This window comes from Pongo pygmaeus, chromosome 3 (assembly GCF_028885625.2).
Source record: "Pongo pygmaeus isolate AG05252 chromosome 3, NHGRI_mPonPyg2-v2.0_pri, whole genome shotgun sequence".
Lineage (NCBI taxonomy): Eukaryota > Metazoa > Chordata > Mammalia > Primates > Hominidae > Pongo > Pongo pygmaeus.
Genome location: NC_072376.2, coordinates 164,572,120 through 164,591,616, shown reverse-complemented (window position 1 = coordinate 164,591,616; position 19,497 = coordinate 164,572,120). Strand labels below are relative to the sequence as shown.

Here is a 19,497-nt window from a genome sequence, read left to right as displayed (position 1 = left end):
CCTTGATAAATAAGCCATGCCTTATGAAGATGTCACCAACATTAATACGAGTTTAACAAAAACATACTTCATCACAAGATGCTTCATTCAGAAGCCCTGGTAGCATAAAAGAGTGAAACCCTTTGCAAGGAACAGAAGCTGTGTGTGTGGAATGGGAACACCAAACCGAAACCTTTACCACACAGGGGAGGAACAGGGTAACTGCAATATCCCTGTCTCCGGGAACACTAAGGATGTCTCTAAGGGATCTCAACACAAGAGGCACCATCCCCTCATGTGTGGCATTTAGCCTCAATTTCCCCATCCTTGGGACGGGAGGCAGAGGTCTTTGGTCACTTTCCATGACATAAGAGGTCAATGAACTCTTCAGATAGAGACTCTTTGGAGATGCTTACAAACAACTGGGAGACTTGCCAAACACATTTGGAAACTCTGGATAGGGACCCCAGTTTGAAAGCAACTAATGGTTTTCCCATAAAGAACCCCAGAAATGTCAATGGTAACTCTTAATGCATCGCAACACAATTCGGCCTTCAAGGTAGATCTAGAGGGGAAGGCTGCTGTCCTCAGCTTCCTCTCACCTGCTCCCTGCAGTCCCCGGCTTAGCATCTATTTCCTTCCAGATGGAGCAAAAGCAGATGGATTAAGACATACTTAGGCGGGCAGAGTCTTCTGTAAAACATATGACCCTAAAATGATCCCTCAACTTCTCTTCCCCAGTCCCAGACTGTGCCTGGCCACATCTAGCCATCCTACAAACTCTAAACTGCTGACCATGCAGTGACCAGGGGAGACCATCCACAGGACATCACGACTATAAGGGGTGAGGTGGTGGGGCACATGAGCTTGAATCCCACGCCCTGTGGAGAGGAAGAGTATGTCATCGTTGACCTATGTGAACGACGGAATATCATTAGGTCAAGGCCAGTAGACTGTAATGATACAAATGGAGTCCACTTTGACATTGTAATTAGCATCTGCTAATGAAATGACTCATCACTCCTTGGGCATGTGCAATTAAAAATGTATTAAAACTTTCAAATTCCTACTTTATTCTTAGTTTCTAGCACTAAAAAAAAAACAAAAAAAAAAAACCCTGCTTAACAAAAAGTGTGAAGGGGATCTGGTAAGCAGCTAAAAATCAAAAGGCTTAGCACAATTCAGGAAGCCGCAGGTGTTTATGGAGGACAGCAGTTTTATTTTCTTCCCACATCTCCCAGAAGGACAGATAGACTCCCCGCCTCACAAAGTATTACATTCTTCACAATCACTGAGACTATCTCCACTGCCTCTCCTGTCATCCACTCACCGCTCTCCCCTGTCCCCTGCCTCCATGGAGCCTGCACCCTCTTCCTGCACTTCCCCTGTCCAAGAATGGAGCGGCCATCGATTCTGTGCCTCCCTCGGCAAATTCTACCCTGGACATATCTCTGATGTGGACCTGAGGCTCCACCTCCCCTGCTCCACTGCCTAAGGTCAGTCTCATTTCCGGCCTGGACTCCAGCAACAGCATTTCTATGTTAATAGAGATTTAATTTAATTATTACTGAAAACATTTATTAATAACATCCTACCTGCCAGGCAATGTGCTAAGCACTTTTCATGTATCAACTCACTCAAGATTCAAAACAACCCTAGGAAGTATATTTATTATTTATCCCCATTTAAAGAGGAGGCAGAATGCTAAGTGAACCCAGCTTGTGAATAATAGAATTTTAATTCATACCACCTGTTCCAGTGCTCTTACCCAACACATTATCTTGCCTGCCAAGGAGAGAGAGGGAGAGGGAGGGGGAGAGAGAGAGAGAGAAAGAGAGAGAAAGAGAGAGAGAGACAGAGAGAGACACAGACAGAGACCTAGTATTTTTGACAATACACCCTGGAGACCACACCTCGTGTCAACACATACAGAGCTGTCTCATCTCAGGACCACAAAATATTAGATTGCTAGGGTGTTGCACAAGCAAGTCAGTCTCCTACTGGTGGGCATTTGGGTTGGTTCCAGTCTTTTTCTATTCTAAACAATGCTGCAATGAACATCCTTGTGTGTACACCTCAGCACACAGTGTGAATACAGCTCTGAAGACATTCCTAGAAACAAAATTACTAGATAAAAGCACTGGCACATTCTGAATTCTGACATGGCAATAAGGGTGTCTCACTTGTTTTTCCTGGCACCAACCTCTCCCCACTCCAGTGCTCTCCCCACACTCTTACCAAAGCTGGCCTTTTCAGATCCAGTCACATCATTCCTCAACTTTAAACTCCAGGGGCTTCTTCAGTGCCAGGGCACAAGGTTTCCATTCCTCAGCTTGGCCCAAAGGCTCTCCATAAGCTGGCACCAACCAAGCTTTCTGCCCTTCTCTCCCACCTCCCCGCCCCATGCGGTCATACCCCACAGGCTGGCAGGCTCTTCAGTCTCCTCCTGCTGTCTCCTCTGCCTGGACTATCATTCTCACCTGCTTTCACCTGGGGACTCCCCTGCACTGTCCATACCCCTCCTCTGTGAGGCCATTCCCACTCCCCTCACTGGGTTCCCACTGGTCTTGGCATATGACAACTAATCATGCATTTCCCACTAAGAGTACACTTCTTTGTTGGGGTCTCCTCTGAAAGTCTGTGAAGTCCTTTAATGTTGTGTCCTTATTTCCTAGCATAGAACCTGCCAAACACATCAGGGGATCAATAAAAGATTGCTGAACACATGAATAAATAAAATTAGACAAATGGAATGCTTTGATTTTGCTGGGAAGTGAACTCATTTCAGTAGAAATCAGATGCCCTGGAGAGAAGTAGTTAAGCCTAATGCTACAGAACACACTCAGAAGTTTGGAAACTATAAAGCACACATACATGGAAAGAGAGATGTTTCCTAAAGCTGTGTACAAGGTTCAAAAGAGGAAAAACGAAGGTTTTAGTGACAATTACCTGTATGTATCAAAGAGCTTGCAGTATGTTTTGTCAGTTCTCAGGTGTATTATATGTAAAATATTGATGTTATTTAATAAGGTGTTGGATTAGCTTTTTTTTTCCTCGCCCTGAGCTATACTTTCTTTCTTCTATTTACACATTTCCCAGGAATGAAACTCCTCTGTAAGAAAGCTGCCATTCTAAAGAATAATCTTCAGGCCATGGGTAGCCCAGATGTCCTACGAGAAGGCAAGCTGTGACATGCTAAGTTACTGCTGCCCTTTTCCCTCCAAGTGAACTCTTCCAGCTCCCCCTTCCCTGTCCCCCTTATCAACTGGGAAAAGTGAGATTATCTAATCCATTTTACTTATGATTGACTGACTGATTGAATTTTAATTAAAACTCATTCACACTGAAACGTTATCTCAACTAGAACCGCAAGCCTCTAATTGTGGAATTAAAAGCTTTCTTCCTGTATATACAAATCTTCAGGCATCAGTAAATAGATGAATAAATATTGGAGGAGGAGGCTGGAAGAGCTCCTTGAAATCACATAAGCCTACTTGGCTGACTGGACCAGAAGGCAATCTGTTTTCATCTATTTTGGGTTACTCCAAGAGGTAGGAGCACAGTCCCTCCTCACCAGGCTTCTCCTGGGTGCTACCTGCCATAAAATGTATGATGACCTCCCAGTATCTCATTCAGTCCTCACAGGAGCAAATGGAGGGCCTGGGATGCTAAGGCCACATGCTGTGAAATGCTAGAGCCAGGACTCAATCCCTGGCCTGGCTCCAAGGCCACTGTCACCCTCCATTGCTACTATCTTCCAGCCCCTCTCCTTGCTACCTGAACACCATCCAGTGGTCCCACCCTGGCCTTCCCTGAGCTTAGTGAGCCCTCTCATCTATGGCGATTCCCTCTGCACCATGATTTGCAAATGCAGATTTTGTTGGCTAATAGTTAATGATGTTTTCTATCATAATTCCTCACCCTAATCTGCCTATCTTTAAATCCTATCCTATCCCTTTACCTCTTGCAAGATTTCTACTTATGGCTGGTGGTGTATCATTGAACACACCCACTTTTTCAAAGAGCTATTAGTTGATGTGGATCCACTCCACTTATTTTTGGATAAAGATTTTGTGATTCTCTGAAATGAGCTCCCAGGCAAAGGCACAGCTAACCCCAATGCCTCTGATGTGTGCACAGCTACTGTCACCCAACAAGGACTCTGAGCACCTATTCCGTGCTCTGTTCACTCTTCTAGTGCTAGGGAAAGAGCTGCACCCTGACAGAGCATACATTCTACTGGGGGAGACAGTCATTTGTCAAAAATAAATGTAAATAAGTGCTAAGGAGAAAAATAAGTTAGTTACACTAGAATAAATGAAGTCATTAAATAAGAAGTCTGGATTCTTGTGTGGTTTAATCAGCCCTACTATTTTAACACTGACATATCAAAAGAAGTTACTAAGTAATAAAATCTAACCTCTAGCTTGAGAAATAAATAAGATAATCATTGCAAGAATGGCAAAATAAAAATAAAGCCACCCCTCTTTGGTCTTTACAAAAATATTTGCAGCCCTCTATTAGACAAACTGATAATATCCCTTACCTTTTCCTACCTTCCTTTCCTGTTCCAATACATACAAGTACTTTCAAAAGCAGAAACCACAAAGCAATTTAAGATGGTCACCTGTGAATGGGGTGCTTTGAGTCCTCACGGGATGGTGACTGGCAAAGGCAGCCTCATCTCTCCCCACAAAGGGGGAAGGCACAGTCTCTACAGCAGGCATCTCCACTATAAAAGAATCAAAGTCATCCTCCTCATCTTCTAGCTCCTTCTCCCCCTCCTCCTCCTTTTCTCCTTTGCTCTCTTCTTCCTTCCCTTCTTCCTCCTTAGTGAGAAGCAAGGGATCAGGTGTGGGGTAATTCTGTTCCATCAAGCCCTCGGCACCGGAATCCAGCTCTTTAATGATTTGGTCATACTGGGCAATGAGATCCTCGCTCTCTGGGTGGGCGGCCATCAGGTTAGAGCTGTGCTCTGCCTCAGGGGCAGGGGATGCTAACTCTGAGTTGGATTCTGGGGCTGCTTCAGGTTCCCTCTCTTGCTTTGGCTCCTTGGGCTTACTGTGAAACAGGTCTGAATTGTCCCTATTGCACTCCTCCTCTGAATCCATCTCTGGCTGGGTGCTGAGGAGGGGGCCGTTGTTGATGGGGACACTCTGAACTTCAGCCTGGGCTTCAGCTGGTGGCCTAGCAGCTTCCTCCTGAGAATCCTTCACGTCCTCGGAGTCCTTCTCAGCACACAGCCTGTACACCATCACATCATCCTGAAAATCCGACTCTTCTATGTAGGACCCTTTGAAGAGCAGGAGGGCATTCTTCTTCATCTCCTGGATGTGTTTGGGGGGATCGATGGGTGCCGGGGGGCCTGAAACCTCCAGATCATCATAAGGCCCTGGGGAGCCCACGTCAGCCCCTGAGGAGATTCCAGTGTCATAGCTGTCATCCCATTCCAGCTCTGTCTGGCTCTTGTCCTTTCTGGGAGCCAGCTGAGGTCCCGTCTTCCTGGGGAGTTGTTGCGGGAGCCGGAACACAGGGCAGGCTGAGGTCACACTGCCCTCCTCCGTCAGACTCTGGAGAAACGTCTCAGGGTCGGGGGAATCGCCATCATACAGGGCGGACCAGACACGGCAGTCCCTCATGCAGCGGAGGATGTTGGTGTGGGCCTCCCACAGGTACTGCAGGTAGCTGATGTCCAGGGCTTTCCCATACTCCACAATGCAGGCTGACTGGGAGAACGCTTCGGGGAATGGCCGCTCCACAGGCCCTGCACAGGAGGCAGAGGCCGGTTAGAACAAGGGAGGTGTGGGGACAAAGGTAGTGGATGGGGTTGTGACCCATTCGGGCTAAGACTGTGTCTTGCCAGCTACTTTGGGTCTAATTATGTCTGATTAAAATGACCTCTGAATAATATGGTTAGATTGTAAGAAGGAAAGATTAATAATACAAACTCTACCCTCACAGAGATAGAAAACCAATATAGCCAGTCAGATAGTGGCTATAGCCAATGGAAATCTATTATCTGGTACGAGTCATTAGAGAAAGAAGAGCTGATGATCGCAATCTCTCAGGTTGTTGAGAGGATTAAATTAGGTAATATACCTGATATAGTACCTGCCACAGAGTAATAACCTTAAAGTTTTTTACTTTGAATCTAAAGCAGAAGGCTGGTAATCCATGAATTTGAGAACCAGACTTTTTGTAGAAAAATCCTGGGTTTTTAGAAAAGCCTATTAACTCCTTCTGTCTTCCTGGGGACTATCAGGGATGTTGATATTATCAAATGGTCTCTTAGAGTAAAATCATATTCACTACAAAAGTCATTTTAACCTAAGAATGCTGCTTATGTTACCATGACTGCCTCTGATGTTAAAAGTTCCAACTTCACTACTCAAATAGCTGCGAAAATATCTTCCTATGAGTTTACATTTTCCCTCAAAAGAAAAAGACTGAGGGAAAAATATATAGTCTACCATTTCTTAAACATCTAGTAGGCTGCAGGTGCTTTATCAATGCTATCTAAGTTAATTCTCCCAATGATTCTATATGGTAGATATTATTTTCTCCATTTTCAGATAAAGAAATTGAGGCTTAGAGATGAAAGAACACCCAACCAAAATTGTGGAAGAGCCACAGTTCAAGCACAGGCAATTTCACACCAACCTCCGTTCTTACTTCAGTGCCACATCTTTGCAAGCCTCACGTCTCTTCATGCTCTAAATCTCTACCAGACTGGGTCAGAATTGAGCCTTTAAGGATACCCATTTCCAGGGCATTAGGGTAGACATAATTCATATTTTATAGCTCTACTGCTAAGCTAAAACGTTAGTGTTTATCTCTTATCTATGTTATGTAAAAAGACATCAAATACTACTACTAGCAGTATTTATTGCACACTTACTACATGCCAGGCAGTCTTCTAAGAGCTTTACATGTCTTCACTTGCTTTCCTGAGAATAACCCTTTGAAGTAGGTACTATTTTACAGATAAGAAAAAAAGTTTAGAAAACTTAAGTAATTTGCCCAAGAAAGTAGTAGAACCAAGACATAGAACCAAGATGCAGAACCTAAGTCTTGGCTCTGCTACTTTCTTAGGCAAATTATTTACCCCTGGACAGTGATTACTCTGGCTAGCTAGCTAGCTATGTCACCACCCATCCATTAGGGCATTTAGCTGCTGTAAGGCAACCCCAGAGGCAGGAGAGTGGAAAGAACATGGAATCTGGAACCAGAGAACCTACTTAGCTGCATAACCATGAATAAGTCAATTCCTCTCTCTGAGTTTGTTTATTCATCTGTAAAATGGGAATACTACCTTCTTCAAAGCATTAAAAGTGATCACACAGGGAAAGAAGTTGGCAAGTTATGGAGAATCATAGGTTTAACTTGAATTTTGAATTCTGAAGCAAGGTTAGCCACAGAATCATTCTTGAAAAAACTTTCATAGTAAATTTAGAAAGACATCAATTTTTAAATATGTTTTAAAAAATAACTTTTAGGTATGAAAATATAAGATAGCCATACTAATTTGCCTAATAGGAAAATACAATTAAATTACATAAATTGCTGATTTCCATGCATCTTTATATAAAGACCAAGAATCCGTAAGACAACCTTAATTTCTACAAATTACATTAATATCAAACATACTGACATTTTCTTAGTCAAGTAACCCAGCTTTTAAATACACTTTAAGAAAATTATAGCTGGGTGGACAGAATGACATTGTTGGGGTGGATATCAGAATACAAACTGGAAACACTTGACTCGACACCAGGACTGGGCATTTCCTAGTGGTCACAGGACATACAGAATGTCCCTGAACTGAAACAGCCATATGACCATCAAAGGCACACAAATGCCCCCTTGCTCCAGCTGCCTGCCAGAGGGCCAAGGTTGACAGAGATGGCCACTTCAGTTTTGCTTGTATGAGGTGAACTGCAGCTGGCAAATAGCACCGAGTATCATAATCCCTGTAAAGTATTTATGGCAGCCTTCCTCATTTGGTCAATCAAATGCATGCAATTTTGCTGTCATATCACAAATTTCGAGTTTTATAGTGATATATAATAATATGTAAATCCTTATGATAGATTTCTATAAGTGGCTCATTTTAGAAATTAAAATAAGGGCTGATTCTGTCTCAGCAATAGCCATCTCCACACCTCTCACCCCTGTCTTGTTTCCGAAGACGTGCTAGCACACGTTTTCACATTTTGAGTCTGAGGATCCCACTAGAAAGTCCATGTAAAATAAAGATCTGGCAACACTACATAACATCTGGGCACGTCAATGACACTGATTACAACGTGTCCATAACTCCTTACAAAGCAGAAAAGGATCCTAACTAGTCATTCATAAGAGAAATGGGACCCACCACATAATTCCCTGTCTACCCAAAGGGACACATATCCCAAGGCGAGATGGAATTGGCATCCTTTTGTTTAAAGATCATCACTAGCGAGTTCCTACCTGAAGTGTCATGCATACACTTTGACCAGAGAATATAATCCCTCTCTTGGTTCCCCAGCGTCAGAGTGATCCCACTGGAGCAGCAGACAGGAGTCAAGGCAAGCAGCTTGGCCGCAGAAACGGAGTAACAGTCTCTCTCCTTCACAGCCCACCTCTGACTCAGCATCATGTGATTGCAGGGGATCAGATACCTAGAATGACAAAGAACCAGCGTTTGGTCTCTGCAATGTCTTGAACCATTACTGGGACTAACTAAACCATAACAGGGACTCCTTGTGGCCAGGGGCAGACTCATCCTCTCCCAGCTCTCAACTGATCATCTTACCAGCCACCAGGGTTCACTCCCTAGATTAATTTCTTCTGAAAGAACAATCTCTTTGCAAAGCACTTAATGGTCTTTATAATTCAGTCTCCAGGAACTTCTTCATCTCTTAAATGATCCCTCTTCAACTCCATGCCTTTGTGCCCACTGTCACCTTTACCTGGCCTGTGCTTTCCCCTTTTCTCTGCCTGACCAATGCCTTTCATTCTACAAAGTCCAGCTTCAGTGTCACCTTCTTTGAGAGGGAGCTAATCCCTCCCTCCACTATGCTCATGGGCCTCTATTAAGCACTATTATCTTGTATCACAATTACTTCAGTGTCTACCTCTTGAATATAATGTGCTACCACAGCAAGGAGCTGCTCCAGTCATTTCTCTTATAATCCCGGAAACTCTGGCTCATTGCAGGCACTGAATGGCAGCAGCAAACAACCACTCCATAGTGTAAACCTTTTCTTATGTTCTTAGGGGTGGCCAGGAGAAAACATAATGGAAAATGACTCACTGAGGATCACTGGGCCCCATTTCACACAAAACACTTTTGGTTGGTGATCAAAAGCATCTGAGTATCATTTTGAACCCGGGGACAAGAAAACCTGAGCAACTATTTCTGACACACCTGGAGCACATCAGTGGGCTTCATGGCTAGAATAAAGTGTGTTTAAATGACTTACTTTCTTAACAGGGAAAAAAAAACATACTGCTTATTTAAACAAAAATGGAGCAAATGGGATAAAGAACTTATAGCCAGAGCCAAGCATCACATATGTGTGCAGGAGCCAATTACAGATGAGCCCAAGCCCTTATGTGAACGATCACAGCCTTTCAATCAGCCAGAATGTTTTTGCTTCTGTATTTGGCATTTGAGAAAGAAGCAGTGCAGAGAAAAACAAGCTAAGATTAAGGTTTTCGTAAAAAAAAGATAAAAAGTACGACTTTCAGGACATGTCTTCAGGCCTGTAAACATTCAACCATCTCCCACACCTCCTGTTGATCCAAATGAGGAAAACCTAAGTTGATATTCACAACTGATCCACTGCAAGAGCCACAGTCAGAGAGGGAAGAAAGATTCCACTCTCTGTGTGGTACTTGATGCTGAAGGTTTTAATAATACTTTCCAGGTATGATATGGCAAACTTGCCACTTAACCTTCAGTTCTCAGAAAAAGCAAACCATCTAGGTAAGGCGGTCCTCATCCCCTCCTCCTGCTGTCTCCATGGGCAGATATATATTTTGAACCTGCTGTCAGTAAGAACCAGACACACCCTGCAGGTCTGATGTGGTGGCATCTGTTTTCATAAGTGCAGTTTCATGAAAGTAGAACGTTACAAGGACAAAAAGGAAAGTATGGAACAGGGGGCAAGCCTGTTCTGATTCTTGGCTTAGTTTTGGGGACTTTAGCAATGAGGAAAAATGAAAGTTGCAGGCAGAAAATAAAGGAGCTCTTTTCCACAAGGATATCTGTGAGTAGAGATGCTCTGGTAACCAGAAATAACACATGAGAGAGAAGCATTCTCGCACCTCTGTATGAACCCACCAGCTGTGAACAAAGCATAACTGGACCCCAGTGGGCACCCAGAGAAGGCAATGCTGCTCTAGCACCACAGGAGGGCGCCAGGGTGCACAGCAGGAACAGGGGCAGCAGGTTGCAGGGTGGGAAGGGAAGGCAGCAGCAACAAAAGGGATCGGAGCAGGAGAGGGGACCATGGCTGATGCTGCTGTGGCAAACGTGGTGGGAGATTTGTTCATGCATATATGTAAGACTCCTTATTTGGGGGTTGGGTACAGTGCCTCATGCCTGCAATCACAGCATTTTGGGAAGCTAAGGTGGGAGGACTGTTTGAGGCCAAGAGTTCAAAACCAGCCTGAGCAACACAGCAAGATCCTGTTTCTATAAAACATAGAAGAGTTAGCTGGGTGTAGTGGTGTGTACTTGTCCCAGCTAGTCGGGAGGCTGAGGTGGGAGGATCTGTTGAGCCCAGGACATAGAGGCTGCACTGTGCTATGACTACACTACTGCACTCCAGCCTGGAGAACAGAGTGAAAGCCTGTCTCTCAAAAACAAAAACAGATAAACAAAAATGATTTCTCACTTGGTGATCCCTAGAAGTGATGGGTGATACTTTTTGTGTTGGGTGGGGGGTTTGGGGACGGGTCCAAGGTTTTCCATGAGGTGGCTGGGGTGAGAGCTGGGAAAATCTGTCCTGTAGCCATTGATGTGAACTCTTCCTATAGGCTGGTGAGGCCTAGAGAAATTCAGATTACACAGGATTTATGGTATCCTTATTTTGGTCATTAATTATTTAAGAAATAAACTGCTTCAATGCTTTTATATACTGCTGGAACAGCAATGACTGCTTACAGCTTAAACTAAGCATATTGCATGATTTAAGTTGATATTCATAATTTTTATTCTTTGAAGTATTAAAAATGGAACACTGGATCAAAGCTAATAAAGCTATTTATCAAATATCACCAGTGGGTAGCTTTAAACTATATTGGAATAAAGACTTATTGGGAATTTGCAACTTTGCAAATACATGCTTTCAGTAGAAACTAAAAATTTTCTTCTGAATAAATCAAATAAAGGGAGATCCCCTATTGGCTGAAAGAGTCTACAAAACTGGAAATGGGGAGTCTATTCAAATGACTAGCCCGCCAGTATTCTGAATGGTGGTTCTCAGAGGTCACTATGTTAAGTGAAATAAGCCAGGCACAAAAAGACAAATATCTCATGTTCTCACTCATACGCAGGAGCTACAAAAGTGAATCTCATGGAAGTAGAGAGTAGAATCGTGGTTACAGAGGCTGGGAAGGGAAGGGGTAAGAAGTTAGTTAAGGGGTACAAAAATACAGCTAGATAGAGTGCTAGTATTTAATAGTACAGTAGCGAAATTACAGTTGACAATAATTTATTGTATATTTCAAAATAGCTAGAAGAAAATAATTGTAATGTTCCCAACACAAAGATAAATGCTTGACATGATAGATATCCTAATGATCCCGATTTGATTATTACACAGTGCATGCATGCATCAAAATATCATGTGTACCCCAAAAATATGTGCAACTATTATACATCAATTTTCAAAAGAAAAGAAAAAAAGAAAACAAGCAGTGGTTCTGCTGTATCTTTAAAATGAAGGATCATCCCAGAAGAAAGAATAGGAAAAACAGACTGTGCTCCTCTGTCTCTGTCTTTTCATCACTCACAGGAAAAGATTAGAAATAGAATGAATGCCAGAATGTCCCCAAATTTCAAATATTAAAATGAATTGGCTGTCAATAGCAGAAAAATCACTTATGAATTTAGTATAGGTATTTATCATCAAACTATCTTTTCATTTATATTATATGTATTTTATTTGAGAATTTAAATTCATGAAACTATAAAAATAATCAGAGACTAATAAATATCTGACTTCAGAGGTCCAGATTTTGCAAAGCCATCCCCCAACACAGAAGGAAAAAAAGAAAAAATATATATAATATATAAATAAAGTATGTATCATATATATCATACATATTGTCCAAAATATGATATCATATGATATATATCATACATATTGTCCAAAATATATCATATATGATATATATCATACATATTGTCCAAAATATGATATATGATACATATATATCATATATATTGTCCTCCCTGATTTTCACTATTTCCCCAACCCTTTATAACCCTGGGCCTATTTCTTATTTTCTTGGATATCAGTCATTAAATTAAACCGTCATCACTTCTAAAATAATTCAGTGACAATCAATTGATAACAAAGCATACATATTGCCCTATGCTACACTGACCATAAACACAAGCAAAACAAGGCAGTGAAGTACAACAAGCTAAGTGAAGTGCCTCTTCTGGGATGATAACCCCAACAATGCACCAATAGACAAAAATCTACAAAGCAATGTTAGTGAATTCAAAAAGATCATTTGTGATTCAAAGAAGTTCTGGCCATATTTCTCCTATTCATTTTCCCCTAGGCTGGCAGGCTTTACAGGGTTTTTTGTTGTTGTTGTTGTTGTTTTCCTTTCCTCCAGACCCCTAGCTCCTATGCAAGATGAAAATGTTCCTGAAGTATACACACAGCTTCTCTTCAGGCAAAACAACCTCTATCTGAACACAACAGGCAAGGCAGTTCATAAACCTGACAATGGACCAGTACTTCTGAAAAAAAACTCTCTAACCAGAATATTCAGAAATAGCATTCAATGTATTAAGCAATTAAATTTTGTCTCAACTGGGAGGTTCCAGGAGCATGGCAGAGATTTGTTACCTCACTGCTTGTCAGCATTTCCTGCTTGCCTTTGGCCTATCATATGTCATATCCGTGGAGGTGGACAATTTCTCCTTGGTTTTCTGTTCACTAAAATATCCTGTCTTTGGGGGTACCTTATTTCAACTTACATTTCGCCAAATGAAAGAAACTAGTATCTGTTACAAATGGATCATCATTTTGAAATGTTGGTATTTATTAGTATTTGGGTTGTAACAAAAATTGACATATAGTCATTATTTATTTATCACATAACAAATACCTTCATTAAACGCAGTCACATAATCTTCACTGCTCTGCTGCCTCTCAGATCTGCAAGTTTATCATGTATATTCAAATGACTGCAGTGGCAGCAACAAACAAAAAGGACAGATTATAAATCTATTTTTTATGTCCCTTAAAATAATGTTTAAATGACTTGAAGAATAAAGATTTTTTTATTGGCTTTGCTTTTTGCACAGCTTCTAAATCAGGAAAGAATTATTTTCATTAGTTTAAAATGTCCTTTCTAGAAAATTCCCTCCCTTAAAATGAGTGTTATACTTTACAGCAGGTGTGTCTAATTTTTTGGCTTCCCTGGGCCACACTGGAAGAAGAAGACAATTCTTATGTATTTATGCCATAAATTCTTATGTATTTATGCCACACATAAAATACACTAGCACTAATGATAGCTAAAAGAAAAAAAAATTGCAAAAAAATCTCATAATGTTTTAAGAATGTTTACAAATTTGCGTTGGGCCCCATTCAAAGCTGTCCTGGGCCACATGTGGCCCGCAGGCCACAGGTTACACAACCTTGCTTTACAGCATTTCAAAACATTTTCATAGACATCACCACATTTGATCCTCCCAGTAACCTTATGAGGTGGCATACTCCAAAACCAAAACAGGCCAAGTCACATCAGCAGTGCAGAAGAAGGATACCAGGAGCCGATGGCTTCTTGTATGCCTATTATGTGCCCAACTGACTTCTGTGTATGTCCTCTCAGTTTCTCTCCTGGTGGAATCCCTCAAGCAGTACAGCAGAATTACAAACAGAGGAAGTATTCAATTAAGAGCAACCATATTATTATTATTATCACTATCATCCTCATTAAAGAAACGTGGGCCCAGAGAGTCTAGGACCAGGCAGTCAAGCCCATTTCCTAACGTCAGGTCTGGCATTTTTTTTTTTTTCATTATTCCATTCAGAACTTGTGATAACATAACATTCAGGCACTTTCCTGGTATATTTGTCCTCACCCACCCTAGAAATGACTAGCCCTGACTTGAACATTTATGTATTTCAACCATGAGCTGATCTCTTCATCTTTATAAGGGGCAAGTCTGGGTCTCCAGAGAAGCCATTACCGATGCCATCTCTGAGGACACTTTTTTAACACAACAAACACCACTATATGAGCAGTAAAAGGGTGATCAGCACTCACCTTCTAAAGGCCACTGAACAGCCAGCAAGCAAGAGCTTCCATCACCTAGACTAAATCTGACTTGGTGACTCAGAGCTGGGAAGCTCTGCACTGCACCTCCAGATCAAGGCCAGGCTTCCAAGTACACTGAAAAAGACAGCTGGTTTTCCTACCATCAAAGAAGCAGTATTTAAGAATTTAACATTAAAATACCATCAGGCTTTACCCACTTTGGAGTAAAAGCCTGGTTTTTTTGGCACTAAAAACGGCTTTGCCAAGTTGTTCTGGATTTCATTCAGGCCTTGCTAATGCATTCTGTCATATATCAGTAGAGGCTTGATGAGGAGCTAACATAATCCTTTTAGGACAGATAAATAATGCTCTACCCAGACTACCCAGGGTGTTTCTTTTTTCTGCTAATCTTTAAGATTAGCTACTGATGACCTAATCTAAAACCATAACAAGTTCAAAAGCTCTTTTAAACTTGAAAAACTAATAGGTGATACTCTCCTGACAATTCTATAAGGCCCTCCACAATAGGCCACCACCAGCTTTTTCAGACTCATTTTGTAATCGCTCTCTTTTGCAAGATGTTATGCCTGCACAGTATCACTCCTCAAAGTGGTTCTCAAACTTAGTAGTGCATCAGAATCCCCCGGAATTTGTTAAAACATGGCTTGCTGGGCCCTAACCCCAGAGTTTCTGATTCAGTAGGTCTGAGAGGAGACCAAGAATTTGCATTTCTAACTAGTTTCCAGCATCACACTTTGACAATATTTGGAACACTTGCTTTTAATAGCAAAAGTCCCCTATAAATGCACTTCAGGAGAAAGACATTCAGCCACAGACCAGAATAGCTTTTATAATACTTCTGAACATTTTCAAACATTCTATCTATAATTTCCAGGAGCACATTTACAATATAATGCATATGGCCCTCTAAAAACTTTTAATAGTACAAATAAAATTAACCTTGGGAAACAATGCAAAAAATAAATTAATGTTCTTGATAATTTTCTTCTTTAGACGCTTCGCCCCTTTTTAGCTTATATGACCAAAGTAATATAAAGTATATAAATATTATAAAGTATCTGAATATAAAGTAATATAAAGTGAATTTTTCTTTAAAGGAAACAAAAAAGGCAACTCACCTTAGAACTAGCTGTAACATCACATCTTCACAATGTAAACCAATGAGAGTTCTGAATAATGCCAGGGACACCACACAAAGCTGGGAAGCAAGAGACACACATTCTAGTTCAGATGTTGGAACGATAACTCTACTCCCCACAGATGGTAAATAAATCAGAATCACAAAATAAAATGGCCTCTTTTTTTTTTTTTTAGCAGTTTTGATAAAAAGCATGCTGCTGCCAGGGAGAATGTGTATTCAGGATATCAATTCTCCTATAGGATTTGATTAGAGAAAGCCAGTGTCTGGAATTATGCCACTGTGCAGAATTATCTTCCTACAAAAATGTCTGGGCTCATATTTCCAACTTTTAAAGATCCAGATAGATAAACATTCTACCTACAATTCTCCAATTCTCTCTCTCTCTCTCACATACACACACACACACACACACACACACACACAATCTCCTATTTAGGTAATTTGTTTTCCTGAGTTATTTTCAAATATGACATTAGTTATTTACAAGACAGGGCTCACAGAAAATTGCATATAACCTAGCCAAGTCTCCCTTCAGAGTTCTTAGTCTCAAGCTCAGCTCCTCTCTTGGCTTTGGGGCATCTTCCTTGGTTCCATTTCCCATTGTGCTGAGGGTGAGATAATGTTCTTTTCTAAAAAGTTCTTTAAAAAACAAGAATTCTATCAATCACTGATTTCCAGAAAGAGAAGGTAAGCTGCCAAATAGGGGAGATACCCAAAGGTGTATTGTAGAATCTTTGTACCCTTTTGAGAGTAAGCTTTTAACAATCATACTGGCCCATTTAAGTAATTTTAAGCTCTCATTCTTTGTACAGGAGAATAAATGCTAGTCTGCCTTCTAGGCAGGTTGGGCTTAAAATCTGGCCAATGAAATCCACAACAATGCTATAAAGAAAGAGCTGTACTTAGCCTAACCCAAAACATCTCTTATCCTCAGGGCAGGTCATATACTTGTAGTTAGCTAGAAGCAACATACTCTGCTCCGATTCCAAGTCTTTGCACATGTGGTTCCATTAAATGCAATGCCTTTTCCTGACTCCCCCCACAGGCTAACTCCTATCTATTCTCAAAGTCTTAGCTTAGGCATCACCTCCCTTAAGAAATCTTTCTGTTCTGTCTCACAATATTACCATCCAACACCTCCTTTCCCCAGCTCAGTTTGCTTTCCTTTATTATTATTATTATTATTATTATTATTATTATTATTATACTTTAGGTTTTATGGTACATGTGCGCAATGTGCAGGTAAGTTACATATGTATACATGTGCCATGCTGGTGCGCTGCACCCACCAACTCGTCATCTAGCATTAGGTATATCTCCCAATGCTATCCCTCCCCCTCCCCCCACCCCACAACAGTCCCCAGATTGTGATGTTCCCCTTCCTGTGTCCATGTGTTCTCATTGTTCAATTCCCACCTATGAGTGAGAATATGCAGTGTTTGGTTTTTTGTTCTTGCGATAGTTTACTGAGAATGATGATTTCCAATTTCATCCATGTCCCTACAAAGGACATGAACTCATCATTTTTTATGGCTGCATAGTATTCCATGGTGTATATGTGCCACATTTTCTTAACCCAGTCTATCATTGTTGGACATTTGGGTTGGTTCCAAGTCTTTGCTATTGTGAATAATGCCGCAATAAACATACGTGTGCATGTGTCTTTATAGCAGCATGATTTATAGTCCTTTGGGTATATATCCAGTAATGGGATGGCTGGGTCGAATGGAATTTCTAGTTCTAGATCCCTGAGGAATCGCCACACTGACTTCCACAAGGGTTGAACTAGTTTACAGTCCTACCAACAGTGTAAAAGTGTTCCTATTTCTCCACATCCTCTCCAGCACCTGTTGTTTCCTGACTTTTTAATGATTGCCATTCTAACTGGTGTGAGATGGTATCTCATTGTGGTTTTGATTTGCATTTCTCTGATGGCCAGTGATGGTGAGCATTTTTTCATGTGCTTTTTGGCTGCATAAATGTCTTCTTTTGAGAAGTGTCTGTTCATGTCCTTTGCCCACTTTTTGATGGGGTTGTTTGTTTTTTTCTTGTAGATTTGTTTGAGTTCATTGTAGATTCTGGATATTAGCCCTTTGTCAGATGAGTAGGTTGCGAAAATTTTCTCCCATTTTGTAGGTTGCCTGTTCACTCTGATGGTAGTTTCTTTTGCTGTGCAGAAGCTCTTTAGTTTAATTAGATCCCATTTGTCAATTTTGGCTTTTGTTGCCATTGCTTTTGGTGTTTTAGACATGAAGTCCTTGCCCATGCCTATGTCCTGAATGGTAATGCCTAGGTTTTCTTCTAGGGTTTTTATGGTTTTAGGTCTAACGTTTAAGTCTTTAATCCATCTTGAATTGATTTTTGTATAAGGTGTAAGGAAGGGATCCAGTTTCAGCTTTCTACATATGGCTAGCCAGTTTTCCCAGCACCATTTATTAAATAGGGAATCCTTTCCCCATTTCTTGTTTTTCTCAGGTTTGTCAAAGATCAGATAGTTGTAGATATGTGGCATTATTTCTGAGGGCTCTGTTCTGTTCCATTGATCTATATCTCTGTTTTGGTACCAGTACCATGCTGTTTTGGTTACTGTAGCCTTGTAGTATAGTTTGAAGTCAGGTAGTGTGATGCCTCCAGCTTTGTTCTTTTCGCTTAGGATTGACTTGGCGATGCGGGCTCTTTTTTGGTTCCATATGAACTTTAAAGTAGTTTTTTTCCAATTCTGTGAAGAAAGTCATTGGTAGCTTGATGGGGATGGCATTGAATCTGTAAATTACCTTGGGAAGGATGGCCATTTTCACGATATTGATTCTTCCTACCCATGAGCATGGAATGTTCTTCCATTTGTTTGTATCCTCTTTTATTTCCTTGAGCAGTGGTTTATAGTTCTCCTTGAAGAGGTCCTTCACATCCCTTGTAAGTTGGATTCCTAGGTATTTTATTCTCTTTGAAGCAATTGTCAATGGGAGTTCACTCATGATTTGGCTCTCTGTTTGTCTGTTATTGGTGTATAAGAATGCTTGTGATTTTTGTACATTGATTTTGTATCCTGAGACTTTGCTGAAGTTGCTTATCAGCTTAAGGAGATTTTGGGCTGAGACAATGGGGTTTTCTAGATATACAATCATGTCGTCTGCAAACAGGGACAATTTGACTTCCTCTTTTCCTCATTGAATACCCTTTATTTCCTTCTCTTGCCTAATTGCCCTGGCCAGAACTTCCAACACTATGTTGAATAGAAGTGGTGAGAGAGGGCATCCCTGTCTTGTGCCAGTTTTCAAAGGGAATGCTTCCAGTTTTTGCCCATTCAGTATGATATTGGCCGTGGGTTTGTCATAAATAGCTCTTATTATTTTGAGATACGTCCCATCAATACCTAATTTATTGAGAGTTTTTAGCATGAAGGGCTGTTGAATTTTGTCAAAGGCCTTTTCTGCATCTATTGAGATAATCATGTGGTTTTTGTCTTTGGTTCTGTTTATATGCTGGATTACATTTATTGATTTGCGTATATTGAACCAGCCTTGCATCCCAGGGATGAAGCCCACTTGATCATGGTGGATAAGCTTTTTGATGTGCTGCTGGATTCTGTTTGCCAGTATTTTATTGAGGATTTTTGCATCAATGTTCATCAAGGATATTGGTCTAAAATTCTCTTTTTTGGTTGTATCTCTGCCCGGCTTTGGTATCAGGATGATGCTGGCCTCATAAAATGAGTTAGGGAGGATTCCCTCTTTTTCTATTGATTGGAATAGTTTCAAAAGGAATGGTACCAGTTCCTCCTTGTACCTCTGGTAGAATTCGGCTGTGAATCCATCTGGTCCTGGACTTTTTTTGGTTGGTAAGCTATTGATTATTGCCAC

General features: G+C 41.1%; 1 protein-coding gene across 4 annotated transcripts in view; it reads right to left on the bottom strand.

The window, feature by feature from the left end:
• Positions 1 to 19,497, bottom strand: part of FHIP1A (FHF complex subunit HOOK interacting protein 1A) — a 251,136-nt gene that overhangs the window by 8,413 nt on the left and 223,226 nt on the right. For all 4 annotated transcript variants that reach the window (XM_054484895.1, XM_054484894.2, XM_063664193.1 and 1 more), the window contains 3 exons: positions 15,615 to 15,694; positions 8,449 to 8,639; positions 4,607 to 5,743 (listed from right to left, as the gene is read on the bottom strand). In XM_054484895.1, the coding sequence (XP_054340870.1) occupies positions 4,607 to 5,743; positions 8,449 to 8,639; positions 15,615 to 15,694 (1,408 nt within the window). The remainder of the gene's footprint in view (positions 1 to 4,606; positions 5,744 to 8,448; positions 8,640 to 15,614; positions 15,695 to 19,497) is intronic.